This window comes from Lithobates pipiens, unplaced genomic scaffold (assembly GCF_037356315.1).
Source record: "Lithobates pipiens isolate NorthernLeopardFrog02 unplaced genomic scaffold, aLitPip1_a1.2 Scaffold_10, whole genome shotgun sequence".
NCBI classification, from domain to species: domain Eukaryota; kingdom Metazoa; phylum Chordata; class Amphibia; order Anura; family Ranidae; genus Lithobates; species Lithobates pipiens.
The window spans coordinates 167,051,682-167,066,064 of NW_027507686.1; the positions used below are offsets into that span (position 1 = coordinate 167,051,682).

General features: G+C 44.5%; 1 protein-coding gene across 1 annotated transcript in view; it reads left to right on the top strand.

The window, feature by feature from the left end:
* NAALADL1 (N-acetylated alpha-linked acidic dipeptidase like 1) overlaps window positions 1–14,383 on the top strand; it is a 97,764-nt gene that overhangs the window by 40,772 nt on the left and 42,609 nt on the right. The window contains exons 6-7 of the mRNA XM_077459409.1: window positions 2,034–2,127; window positions 7,815–7,913. Coding sequence (XP_077315535.1) covers window positions 2,034–2,127; window positions 7,815–7,913 — 193 coding nt within the window. The remainder of the gene's footprint in view (window positions 1–2,033; window positions 2,128–7,814; window positions 7,914–14,383) is intronic.

A 14,383-nucleotide genomic window follows, 5' to 3' on the forward strand; every position in this document is an offset into this window, starting at 1 on the left:
AGGCATTGAAATCATTTTCATTTCACATGGAAACCTGCTAAATTATTAAATTTCTAGCTCATGACATATTTGTGTGGTCAGTAAGTTGTAAATACAATACTACATAAAGAAATAAGGAATATAGTGTATCGACCATATCTGGCACCCACAGCAAATCATTTTTTTGTAACACTCCCCTGCTCAAGAAGTTTCAGTAACAATCATAAATTGGAATAAAAATAATAGTGGCCAGAAAAGAAACACATCGTTTTTAAGTATTTTTAACAGTGAAAAAAGGAGTCCCCCTTACATTGGTAGTCAGTGGAAAAATGCCTTCTTATATTGGTAGTCGGTGTAGTGGTCACATACATTGCTGACCAATAGGAGAAGGGCTCCTTATATTAACCACTTGTTGCCCAAGCCAATTCTGACTTCTCACATCTGCATTTTTTTAACTTGGTAATTACTGAGAACCCTCATACACTATATATTTTCTGAAAGCCAAGGTTTTGGAGAAAAAAATGTTTGTTGCAATTTTTTGGGAAAAACTTCAATGAATTTTAGTGTACATAAACACAATATAATACACAATATTAAAATAATAATAGTAAATAGATACCTACCACTCCATGCTTTAAAATTGCTCAGGCCCGCAGTACTTAAAGTTTTCCATAGGCAACGCTTTAAAAAAACTATGCAGCCTTTACAGGTTAACAGTTTGGAGTTAAACAGGAGGTCTGGTGCCAGAATTGTTGCTCTCATTCTGACATTTGTGGCAATACCTCACATGTGTGAAATGATCACTGCTAACATATGTGTGCGGTTCCTTTTGTATGTGAACACATTCGCATTCATGGTGGGAGGGGCATGGTGCCGCATACACACGACCGGACTTTCCGGCAGACTAGGTCTGATGGAATCAGCCCGTCAGACAATCCGATCGTGTGTGGGCTAATCCGATAGTTTTTCACATAAAAAATCCGATGGACCTAGAAATAGAACATGTTCCAAATCTGTCCGACGGACTCAATTACTATCGGGAAAACCGTTTGTCTGTATGCTGGGCCGACGGACCAAATACGACGCAAGGGAAGCTATTAGCTACTAACTATTGAACTTTCTTTTATAGTCCCATCTTACGTCATCACTTTCAAAATCAACGGACCTTCTAACAGACTTAGTCCATTCGTGTGTGGCCAAGTCTGTTCGTTTAGAAAGTCCGTCGGAAATTCCGGCGAAAGTCCGTCAGGAAGACTGTCGGATCTAGTCTGCCAGAAAGTCTGGTCGCGTGTACAGGCATTACAGTTTTTTTTGTCTTTTTATTTATTTATTTTTTAATGAATTTTATTGTCACAAGGGGTGAAAAACATCTCTTGTGATAGCATGGGCAGTGACAGGTGCTCTTTAGTGAGAGACCCGGAGTCTATTAGACCTCAGATCTCTCCTCTGCCCTCAAAAGCATCTGATCAAACTGAGATTGGTTGGATCAAATGCTTTACAAGCCAGTAACGGATTGTAAACAACAATCCAAAACCGAAAGTGCCTATTGCTTCCGATATGATACACTATAGAGATGCTTAGGGAATGGAAGCTCCTCCTTCATCTCTATGATGTGCTGCCCTAATAGTGGCTGTATAAACAGTCAGATCAATTATACAATATAGAGCATTGCGGCTGTAAAAAAAGATACCAGGTGATGACTGCAGCCATGACCCTAGTAGAATCACTGGAACCCAAGGACATCCATTTGCAGAAAGTGGTTAATTGTCAGTCAGGAAAGGATACTCTTAAGATGTTGACCAGTAGGTCAGCAACATAAGAAGAAAAAAAAATTCTGATATCAGTGGTTTTTGGGAGTCAGAAACTCTCCATTGCTCAAAGAACCCCTAGCAACCTCTGGAAGAGTCCCCGAATGCCACAAAACTTTACCCTGGTTGAGAAATCATGACTAGGGCAGTACAACTTTTTCATGTAAAATTACATGGTAAAGTAAAAACTTTGAGCATTTTGTGATCCCAGGGTATTGATTTTTCCATTTTTAAAATGCTTTTTAGGTAATACCTATAGAAGAAATGAGAGTGAGATCACAGGTCTTCCCCCAATTCCAACCCAGCCAATAGGATTTGGAGATGCCCAGATTCTAATATGGTAAGTGTGACATCATAAAATGCACTTCACCAAAGATAATCCTGTTCTATAGCAATTGGAAATCCTTTTTGTAAACCTGATTCATGAAATTTGCACATATATCTGCAGTGTTTTGTTATCTCTCTTCATAGAACTATGTCCCGTAGCTTTCTCCTACTCCATTCTGTTATCAGACTAAAGCCGCGTATACACGGGCGGACTGTCTGGCCTACTTAGTCCGCCGAAACACATTTCAGCGGACAGTCCGCTCGTGTGTTGGCTTCAGCGGACTCAACATGGGGGGGGTGCCTTGGGGAAGGGGGGGCACTCGGCCCCCCCACCCCAAAGCACCTTGTCCCCATGTTGATGAGGACAAGGGCCTCTTCCCGACAACCCTGGCCGTTGGTTGTCGGGGTCTGCGGGCGGGGGGCTTATCGGAATCCGGGAGCCCCCTTTAATAAGGGGGCCCCCGGATACCAGCCCCCCACCCTATGTGAATGAGTATGGGGTACAATGTACCCCTACCCATTCACCTGTGAAAAAAAGTACAAAAAAAACACAACACAGGGTTAAAATATTTTATTGCACAGCTCCGGGGGTCTTCCGTCTTCGGGGTTCTTCTCGCCGGACTCCTCCGCTATCTTCTTGTAGCTCTTTTGCTAGCGGAGGAGTCTGGCTTTCTTCCTCGCCGCCGGCCTCTTCTCCCGACTTCTGGGGTCTTGTCCCCCTCTTCGGTTCTTCTGCCGGGCCACCGCGCCTTCTTATAGCTCTTTTACAGGCGGTGGCCCGGTCTGCCGTCGCCGCCGCCTTCCGTTCTTCTTCTTCTTCTCCAGGAGATGTTGCCTCGACGATCTCTCCGGCCGGAATGCCAGGGACGCGCTCCGCTGCCACTTATATAGGGACAATGGGGCGGTGTCACATGGCTTTATGTCACATGGAGAAGAAGAAGAAGAAGAAGAAGAAGAAGAACGGAAGGCGGCGGCGACGGCGGCGACGGCGGCAACAGAAGACCGGGCCACCGCCTGTAAAAGAGCTATAAGAAGGCGCGGTGGCCCGGCAGAAGAACCGAAGAGGGGGACAGGACCCCCGAAATCTGGAGAAGAGGCCGGTGGTGAGGAAGAAAGCCGGACTCCTCCGCTAGCAAAAGAGCTACAAGAAGATAGCGGAGGAGTCCGGCGAGAAGACCCCCGAAGACGGAAGACCCCCGGAGCTGTGCAATAAAATATTTTAACCCTGTGTTGTGTTTTTTTTGTACTTTTTTTCACAGGTGAATGGGTAGGGGTACATTGTACCCCATACTCATTCACATAGGGTGGGGGGCCGGTATCCGGGGTCCCCTTATTAAAGGGGGCTCCCGGATTCCGATAAGCCCCCCGCCCGCAGACCCCGACAACCAACGGCCAGGGTTGTCGGGAAGAGGCCCTTGTCCTCATCAACATGGGGACAAGGTGCTTTGGGGTGGGGGGGGCCGAGCGCCCCCCCCTTCCCCAAGGCACCCCCCCATGTTGAGGGCACGCGGCCTGGTACGGCTCAGGAGGGGGGGCGCTCGCTCGCCCCCCTTTCCTGGCCGGCCGGGTAGCGTGCTCGGACAAGGGTCTGTTGTGGACTTGGGGGGACCCCCACGCCGTTTTTTTTCGGCGTTGGGGTTCCCTTTAAGTCCATACCAGGCGGCGGGGTCAGCGACGTCTCCTTCGCGGGCCCCGCCTACCTGGAGACGGGCTCGAAATGAGCGGACTTTCCTCCGCGTGTGTGGGCGAGTCCGTTCATTTCAAAAGTAGGGCGGATAGTATGGCGGACTTAGTCCGCCGTATTAGTCCGCTCAAAAAGTGCCGTGTGTGGGCAAGTCCGTTCATTCGAAAGTATGACGGACTGTCCGTCGGATTGTCTGACGGACTAAGTTGGCCAGACAGTCCGCCACGTGTGTACGCGGCTTAAGAACGCCTGACAAGTTCTCTGTCACATGTGATAGAAGTAGCTGGAGTTTTGTGTTGGGGAGGATGCTATAAATAGATTAGCACAGAACTGAACAATTTAACAAACAGAACTAAAAGTCTCTATCTATGAGGAGAGGGGGTGTGTGCCTTTCCTCCAATCAGCTGTCTTGGCTGTATGCCTAGGCTTCACACGTGTATTGAACAGGAAGAGAAAATCTCCTACCACAATGTGCACTTTTTAAACAGTATATAAAGCTGAAGACAGCAGATATACATGTAAAATTTATGTAGAAGGATTTGTTTCATCCCCGAGTATCATCTGAGGCTGTTCACTTCACTGGATATATGTGAGGGTTTACATCCACTTTAAGGCTTCTATCCATTACCACTCAACATCAAAAAAGGGTACCACGTGACCTCACATATTTACTGATCTTCCTTATTAAATACTTTTTTTTCTTATGTGATACTTATGTTATAACTAATAAAGAGGAAGTAAACCCTGATGGGTTTACTTCCTCTTTGATTCCCTGCAAAGGTAAAGCATAATGGACTACTATGCATCGTGTCTTACACTTACAGGTCTTACTTACCTGACACAGGAGCCAGCGAAGTCACCGCTGTCCCCTGTAGTCCGCAGCATCCATCTTCTCGGGGGGTCTCGATGCTCCGACCCTGTCATTCGACAAGCCGCGATGACGTCATTCCCGCGCATGCGCACGGGAGCCGCCACTCGCGGCATATCGTCGTTGACAGCAGCGCGCTCAGTGCGCCTGCGTGCCGCTGTCTACAGCGCACACGCCATAGACAGCGGTGCCTGTCTTTCGGCAAATATCTCCTAAACCGTGCAGGTTTAGGAGATATTTCTTAGACCTACAGGGAAGCCTTAATCTAGGCTTACCTGTAGGTCAACGTGGTTTGTAAGGGTTTACAACCAATTTAAAGGAATACTTTTTAAATTGGAAATGAAAGCAGCCATTGCTGACTGATAATTCTACATATTCTGGTTGCCCGAATTGTATAATTATTATTATAACACACTGGGATTGATTTAGTAAAAGGGGAGAGTGCAAAATCTGATGCAGCTCTGCATATAAGCCAATCAGCTTCCATTTTTTTTGTCAAAGTTTAAAGTGATACTAAAGTCTTGTTTTTTGTTAAAAATAACAAACATGTTATACTTACCTGCTCTGTGCAGTGGTTTTGCACAGAGCAGCCTGGATCCTCCTCTTCCCAGGTTCCTCACTGGCGCTCCTGGCCTCTCCTTAATGTTGAGTGCCTCAACAATAAGCAACTTGCTATGGGGGCACCCGAGGCAAGCCGCAGCTCCCTGTGTCCATTCAGACACGGAGCTGTTGCCCAGCCCGACCCCTCTCTCTCCTCATTTGCTCACTGACTTTGATTGACAGCAGCAGGAACCAATGGCTGTTTGGTACTGTCTCAGCTAATGAGAAGGGAGAGTCCCGGACAGCCAAGTCTCTCATGTAACATCACTGGTTTTAGATTGGGTTCAGGTAAGTATGCGGGGTCTGACGGGGGGCTGCTGCACACAGAAGGCTTTTTATCCTGTAAACCGCTTGAAAGAAGCCTCATCTGCAATCCCAATGTGAAAGCCCGAGTGCTTTCACACTGAGATCCCTTTCACACTGAGGCATTTTTCAGGATATTTAGCTTTAAAAAAAAGCACCTGTAAAGCACCTGAAAGAAGCCGCAACTGCAATTCCAATGTAAAAGCCCAAGTGCTTTCACACTGAGGCGCTGTGCTGGCAGTGCGTCAAAAAAAGTCCTGCTAGCAGCTTCTTTGCAGCGCTTTTGGAGCGTGGTAATACACCGCTCCTAAAGCGCCCCTTCCCATTGAAATCAATGGGAAGGGCCTGCAAAATGCTTGAAAAGCGCCTGCAAAGCGCTTTTGGCAGCAGCGCTTTTGTGGGTGCTTTTAACCCTTTATTTGGCCACCAGCAGGGGTTAAAAGCGCCCCAATAGCACTCGAAAAACACTGGTAGTTTAAGCGGCGCTTTACGAGCATTTTTCGGGTGCTGACATTGTGAAAGGGCTCTTAGACCCCTTTCACACCAAGAGCATTTTGCAGGCGCTATAGTGTTAGAAATAGCGCCTGCAATCCGCCCTAAAAAGCTGCACCGTTGTCTGTAGTGTGAAAGCCTGAGGGCTTTCACACTGCAGCGGTGCGCTGGCAGGACGTCAGGAAAAGTCCTGCCAGCAGCTTCTTTGGAGCGGTGAAGGAGCAGTGTGTTTACCGCTCCTCCACCGCTGCTCCACATTGAAATCAATGGGGCAGCGCTGTAATACTATTGCGGCGTATTGCCGGCGGCCCCGCTAGTGGCTGAAATGCACCGCAAATCAGTTTTACCGCCAACGCTATGGGTGGCGTGGTGTGAAAGGGGTCTTAAAGCACTTGGGCATTCGCATTGGAATTGCAGATGAGACTTCTTTCAAGCGCTTTACAGGTGCTTTTTTTAACGCTAAAGAGCCTGAAAAATGCCTGAAAAACGCCCCAGTGTGAAAGGGGTCTAAAGGTGTTGTAAAGTCAGATGTTTTTTTATCGTAATGCATTCTATGCATTAAGATTAAAAAACCTTCTGTGTACAGCAGCCCCCCTCGGCCCCCCTAATACTGAGCCCCCTCTCTATGCAGGATGTCCACAAGTGTCTCAGCCATCAAGGACTCTCCTCCTGATTGGCTGAGACACAGGAGCAGTGCCATTGACTCCCGCTGCCGTTATTTAAAGTCAATTAGCCAATCAGGAGAGAGAGGGGGTGGGGCCGAACCGCAGCTCCGTGTCTGAATGGACTTGGCTTGGAGGAGGGGCGAGGATCACGCAAGAGGAACCTGAGAAGTGGAGGAATCCGGGCCGCTCTGTGCATAACCACTACACAAGGCAGGTAAGTATATGTATAACATGTTTGTTATTTTTATAGAAAAAAAAAACAAAAAACTAGACTTTACAATCACTTTAAGATAAAAAAAACATTCTGCCTTCACAACCACTTTAATTAAACAAGCTGAAGTTAGAAGCTGATTGGCTACTATGCAGAGCTGGTTTTTCTGATCTGCATGCCAGTATGTTTTTTTTTTTTTTATCCTGTATATTCAATTAGGGAGATTTTTCCTGACTTTCTGTCTCAGAGATCCACCATAAACTGAGTGAAAATCTCTCCAAATAAAGGTAAAATTCCAGCTTAGACCATTATCACAAGTACATGTTTCCCCAAAGGATGGGTACCATTTACCTCCTGTTCTGGTAACAGCTCTAAATGTTTGGAGTATCTGGTCATATTGTGAATCGGTAACAATGGTCACCAGTATCAATAGGAAGGGTGAATCGTCTCCATGGGGACACAGATAGCAATAAAAACCCGACAGAGGTTCTAGCTCTACTATATAAAACTCATATGTATCTAAATCTAGATATAGTGGGTTGATTTACTAAAACTGGAGAGTGCAAACTCTGGTGAAGCTGTGCATGGTAGCCAATCAGCTTCTTACTTCAGCTTTTAAGCTTTGAAAAAAAAATGGAAGCTGATTGGTTTCTTTGCAGAGCTGCACCTGATTTTGCACTCTCCAGTTTTAGTAAATCAACCCCAGTATGTATTAAACAAGTTGTTGACAAAGAAGAGAATCAAGTTCCTGTAGTTAATGTGGGCTGGGTGATTAATATTCCAGCAATTCATTTTATTGTTCAATATTGTTATTGAAAGTAAGTAACAAACATTACAAAAAAAATAATGTTACTATTTGCTACATTTCTACTCACAGTGCACTAAGTGGTCCTGCAGCTCAAGAATCCTGGCAAGGAAGTTTATCATGTACATATAACACGGGCCCCGGATTCCGTGCTGGAGAATTCGGAGACAGGTTGGATATTTCAATTTACGTATTATCTAATTTAGGAACTAGCTAACTTGTAATAATGAGTGATAGATGATGGATGGTGTGGAGTTCATAATTATAAGTTGACAATTTTTCGATCAGGTGGAGTAGCACAGATAGTGTGAGTATATCACATAATATTATGAATGGTCATTGGATAGTAATTGTTCAACATTATTGTAACAGATGGCAGATGATATGAAGGTTCATTGGAAATGGTACTATTGGTACTCAAATAAAGAATATGCAACAACATATGTTTGCAAAATGTGGCAATGAATTAAAGTGTTTGTTCACCAATGCCAGTAGTCTGCCAAGCAAAATAAGTGAGTTGGAAGCTCTGTTCCACAAGGAGAACAATGATCTAATTGGTATTGCGGAATCTTGGCTTCATTCTTCTCATCTCTGGGCTAGTAATATTCCTGGCTATGCTCTATTTCGGAAAGACAGGGTAAAAACGGAAGGATGGTGGTGTCTGTCTCTGTGAGAAGTGATCTCAAAGTGAGTGGGAAAGAGGACCTGGTTAATGGAGAGTGTGATGAGTCTGAAGTATTATGGGTGGAACTGTACATGGGTGTGCATACTACAAAAGTTCTCATTGGAGTTTGTTATAGACCACCCAGTGTTAATAAAGAGGTGGAGACTCAGCTCCTTGCACAGATGGAAAGGGCTGCAAGGGCTGAGACAGTAATAATAAAAGGGGATTTTAACTACCTGGAAATTACTACATACGGGTAAGATAAAAACACTTAACTTTAAGAGAGCATATTTTCCAAGGATGAGGGCTGCTCTACAGAACTTAGACTGGGAGGGAATATTGGCATCAATGGACACAGAACAGAAATGGGAATTCTTCAAAGTGACTGTATGTAAACTTACTGCAAAGTATATTCCCATGGGCAGTAAGTTTAACCACTTAAGGGCCGAGCAAGCCTCTTTCTGAGATTTAGGTAAATAAGAAAGGAGCATGAGACGTTAAATGAGGCAATTGACGTGTGGAGGTAGAATGGTTGGTAAACATTGTTTATTTGTAACAATAGTATGAAACAAGTAAAAAAGTATTTTCATATATATATATATATATATATATATATATATATATATATATATATATATATATATATATATATATATACACACACACAGGGCTTTTTTTCTCAGAGAACAGGTGCAGGACCTCCCCCTTAGGAGTTACCCATTGCCTTTGCCCATACCTACTTCTGAGCACCAGTCCTTGGTTCCACCCCCTACCCACCTCCCAGCACTGCCCCTTTAAGAGAATACAGAACCAAGTAACATTTGTGGTACTAAGTAATTTGTATGGAATTTGTTATTGATAACAAGAAAAGCAGTAAAGTAGACCCCCCCCCCCCCACAACAATGGACCACCTAAAACAAAATATCACCCAGCAACAACAGACCCTCTAGCAGCCAGCTGTAATAGACTTCTCCCTGAACAGTACCACCAGCAACAATAGACCTCCCCAGCAGCAACCAACCCTTCTGAAGAAATATATCCCCTCCAGCAACAATAGATCCATCAGCAGCCAGCATCAATAGACACTGTAGCACAACCCAGCACTCCTTGACATTACATACATTCAGTGGTGGAGGTGTCGGAACTGCGTTCCCCCGCTTTCCTGCTGAAAAAAAGCCCTGTATATACATACACATGGCATGAATATGATGGATACATATGTTTCAGCTTGACAACACATGAGAAATATTGAATATTGATAAAAAGGTATAAATACAAATATGTAACATGTCATAGAGACAGCATTTGGCAATAAGGTAAAAAATATCAAATTTGAGCATGATTATTTGTGGTCATGTTACATATTTGTATTTATACCTTTTTATCAATATTCAATAATTCTCATGTGTTGTCAAGCTGAACATATGTATCCATCATGTTCATGCCATGTGTGCATGTGTATGTTTATATATGAAAATACTTTTTTTACTTGTTTCATACTATTGTTACAAATGTGGCTCAGGCCAAAGTTAAAATTGCTATAAATAATAAAAAATATAAAAATTAAGGAATGCTATCATAGTTTACCCGTTACAAAGAATATAACAGAATATGTAAAAGGGAAATCATGGACGCAAAGATTTAAAAGGAACACCAGGTTGCAAAAGATAGTAGGACAAACCCCAAAAAATTCTTCAAATATATTAATAGTAAAAAGCATGTAGGCCCTTTACAAAATAACCTAGAGTGGGTGACTGGGGACAAAGAGAAGGGAAATGTATTAAGTATTTTCTTCAGCTCTGTGTTTACAAAGGAGCATGGGGGAGCTCATGTCCATAATGGGGGTGGTGGTGACACAGCCCCAAATGACCCAGAGTGACTCAAAAGTGATATGGTCCACAAATATTTAGACAGAATAAAGGTGGATAAAGCCACCTGGACCTGATGGCATCCACCCACGGATCCTAAAAGAATTGAGCTCTGTAATTTCAAAGCCATTGTTTCTAATATCTAGGGACTCGTTAATGACTGGAATGGTACAACCGGATTGGTATAGGGTCCAATGTGGTGCCCATATTTAAAAAGGGATCAAAGTCTTTACCAAGTAACTATAGACCTGTTAGTTTAACTTCTATAGTTGGGAAGATACTGGAGCGTTTAATAAAAGACCACATAGATGAGTTCTTGCCGGAAAAAAATATTTTAAGCAACAGACAGCATGGATTCATGAAAGACAGAAGTTGTCAAACAAACCTGATTTCTTTTTATGAGGAGGTAAGTAAAACCTTGGACAGAGGGGTGGCTGTGGACGTGGTATACCTGGATTTTGCATAAGCGTTTTAAACACAGTTTCCCACACACGGCTCATGTGTAAGGTGAAGTGCACGGGCTTGGAAAGAATTTGTAAATGGATAGAAAACTGGCTAAAAGACAGAATTCGGAGAGTAGTGGTTAATGATTCTTACTCTGAATGGTCTAAGGTTATCAGTGGTGTACCCCAAGATTCAGTGCTGGGACCCTTACTTTTTAATATCCTTATAAATTATATTGGGTATGGGATCAAAAGTAACAAATCTGTCTTTGCAGATGACACCAAGCTATGCAGTGGAATAACGTCCTTACAGGATGTCTACAATTTACAAGCCAACCTCAATGCCCTGTCTAATTGGGCAACTAAATGGCAAATTAGGTTTAATGTTGATAAATGTAAAGTTATGCACTTGGGGGCTAAGAATATGCATGCATCATACATACTAGGGGGAGTACAATGGGGGGGGGGGGGGGATCAATGGTGGAGAAGGATCTGGGGGTTTGGGTTTGGGTAGATCATAAGCTCAATAATAACATGCAATGCCAAGCTGCGGTTTCCAGAGCGAGCAAAGTCGATTCTTGTATTAAGAGATGTATGGACTCCAGAGAGATAGATATCATTTTGCCCCTGTACATCATCTGAAATATGCAGTTCAGTTTTGATTATCAGTTCTCAAAAAGGATATTTGGGAACTGGAGAAAGTGCAGAGAAGGACAACCGAACTGGTAAGAGGAATGGAAGAGCTCAGCTATGAGGAAAGATTAGAAGAACTGAATTTATTCACTCTTGAGAAGAGGAAATTAAGAGGGGGTTATAATCAACATGTATAAATACATAAATCAATCAAGCCAGTTGTCACAGTAGATGATATGCAACCTCACTGTTACACACATCCACTGACCCACTGGAGAGCAGTGCTGTATGTAAGTGAATATCTGCTGAATATTTGCTGATAAATAATATATATATAATTGCTAATAATAAATCAATTCAAATAATATATATGTACATATTCCATATAACCAGCATATATATAATGAAATAAAATGGAATAAAATAAAACAATCAATAACGCCACATGGCTTAAAATAGTCTGCAACGTAGTCCAAACAAAGTTTTTCTCTCTCTTGTCTGCACTGTGCACACAGGAGGAATTACATATGTGTACAACCAATTCTCCAGAGGGAATAGTTCAAAAGGGAAGGAATGAATCCAATGTGGGTCCTCTGTGCTGGAAACTGTTATTCCCCACCACCGTACTTCTTGCAATACCTCCACACGTGATTTCCACAGTCGGGGGGTTTGTGATAAGTGGAACACCCCCTTTGGTAATACTCTTACCGAAGTGAACAGGCGAAGTCAGCACATCATATATACTTATGGGGCTCCTCAATACTGGTTGATACACTTTTCATCATCCTCCCTTAGAACATGGTTGAGGTCACTGCTTTCACCTTTCCTCTGGACTGCATTAGGCTCTCATATAGTTGTATTCCTATGGCATTCACGTCCAGTCCTTTCCTGCACCGTTACGCTGACGCGCTTCGTCTGTTATTAGACATCATCTATATGATGTGCTGACTTCGCCTGTTCACTTCGGTAAGAGTATTACCAAAGGGTGTGTTCCACTTATCACAAACCCCCCCCGACTGTGGAAATCACGTGTGGAGGTGTTGCAAGAAGTACAGTGGTGGGGAATAACAGTTTCCAGCACAGAGGACCCACATTGGATTCATTCCTTCCCTTTTGAACTATTCCCTCTGGAGAATTGGTTGTACGCATATGTAATTCCTCCCATGTGCACAGTGCAGACGAGAGAGAGAAAAACTTTGTTTGGACTACGTTGCAGACTATTTTAAGCCATGTGGCGTTATTGATTGTTTTATTTTATTCCATTTTATTTAATTATATATATACTGGTTATATGGAATATGTACATATTCCATATAACAACCGAAGGCGGCGACAGAAGAACGGAAGGCAGCGGCGACAGAAGACCGGGCCACCGCCTGTAAAAGAGCTACAAGAAGGCGCGGTGGCCCGGCAGAAGAACCGAAGAGGGGGACAAGACCCCCGAAGTCGGGAGAAGAGGCCGGCGGCGGGGAGGAAGAAAGCCAGGCTCCTCCGCTAGTAAAAGAGCTACACGAAGATAGCGGAGGAGTCCGGCGAGAAGACCCCCGAAGACGGAAGACCCCCGGAGCTGTGCAATAAAATATTTTTTCTCTGTGTTGTGTTTTTTTTTGTACTTTATTTCACAGGTGAATGGGTAGGGGTACATTGTACCCCATACTCATTCACATAGGGTGGGGGGCCGGTATCCGGGGGCCCCCTTCTTAAAGGGGGCTCCCGGATTCCGATAAGCCCCCCGCCCGCAGACCCCGACAACCAACGGCCAGGGTTGTCGGGAAGAGGCCCTTGTCCTCATCAACATGGGGACAAGGTGCTTTGGGGTGGGGGGGCCGCGCGGCCCCCCCTTCCCCAAGGCACCCCCCCATGTTGAGGGCACGCGGCCTGGTACGGCTCAGGAGGGGGGGCGCGCTCGCTCGCCCCCCTTTCCTGGCCGGCCGGGTAGCGTGCTCGGACAAGGGTCTGTTGTGGACTTTGGGGGAACCCCCACGCCGATTTTTTTCGGCGTTGGGGTTCCCCTTTAAGCCCATTCCAGGCGGCGGAGCCCCGCCTACCTTCACACGCGCTCGAAATGAGCAGACTTTCCTCCGAGCGGGAACAGTTTGCTCATTTCGAAAGTAGCCTACACACGGGCGGACTGTTCGCTCAAACACAGTTTCAGCGGACAGTTTTTCGGAATTTCCGAAAGACTTTGTCCGTCAAACTGTCCGCTGAAACTGTCCGCTGAAAGCCCACACACGAGCGGACTGTCCGCCCAAACACTGTTCAGCGGACAAGGTTGGGCGAACAGTCCGCCCGTGTGTACGCGGCCTAAGGCATTTTTCAGGCACTTTACAGGTGCTATTTTTAGAGCTAAAGTGAATGAAAAATGCCTCCAGTGTGAAAGGGGTCTTAATGCTCTTTATTGGACAATTATGCTTTCCTTTGTTTCAAATTCACGTCAGAGATTTACAGCCACTTTAAATCAAGTTTTCAATTTCCCAGTGACGCATGGTGTAATGAAAGGGCTTATCTTATTTGTGGATAGGAAAGTACAGACATACACTATATTGTCAAAAGTATTGGGATGCCTGTCTTTTCACGCCCATGAACTTTAATGGGCCTTAGTCCATAGGGTTCAATATTGAGTTGGCCCACCGTTTGCAGCTCTAACAGCTTAAAATCGTCTGGGAAGGCTATCCACAAGGTTTAGGAGTGTGTCTATGGGAATGTTTGACCATTCTTCCAGAAGTGCATTTGTGAGGTCAGGCACTGATGTTGATAAGGCCTGACTCACAGTCTCCACTCTAATTCACCCCAAAGGTGTTCTATAAGGTTGAGGTCAGGACTCCAGTCAAACCAGTCAAGTTCCTCCACCCCAGACTTTCTCATCTATGTCTTCTGTGGACCTTGCTTTGTGCACTGGTTCAAATCATTTGGTGGAGGGGAGATTACGATGTGAGGTTGTTTTTCAGGGGTTGGGCTTGACCACTTAGTTCCAGTGAAGGGAACTCTTAAGGTATCAGCATACCAAGACATTTTGGACATTTTCATGCTCTC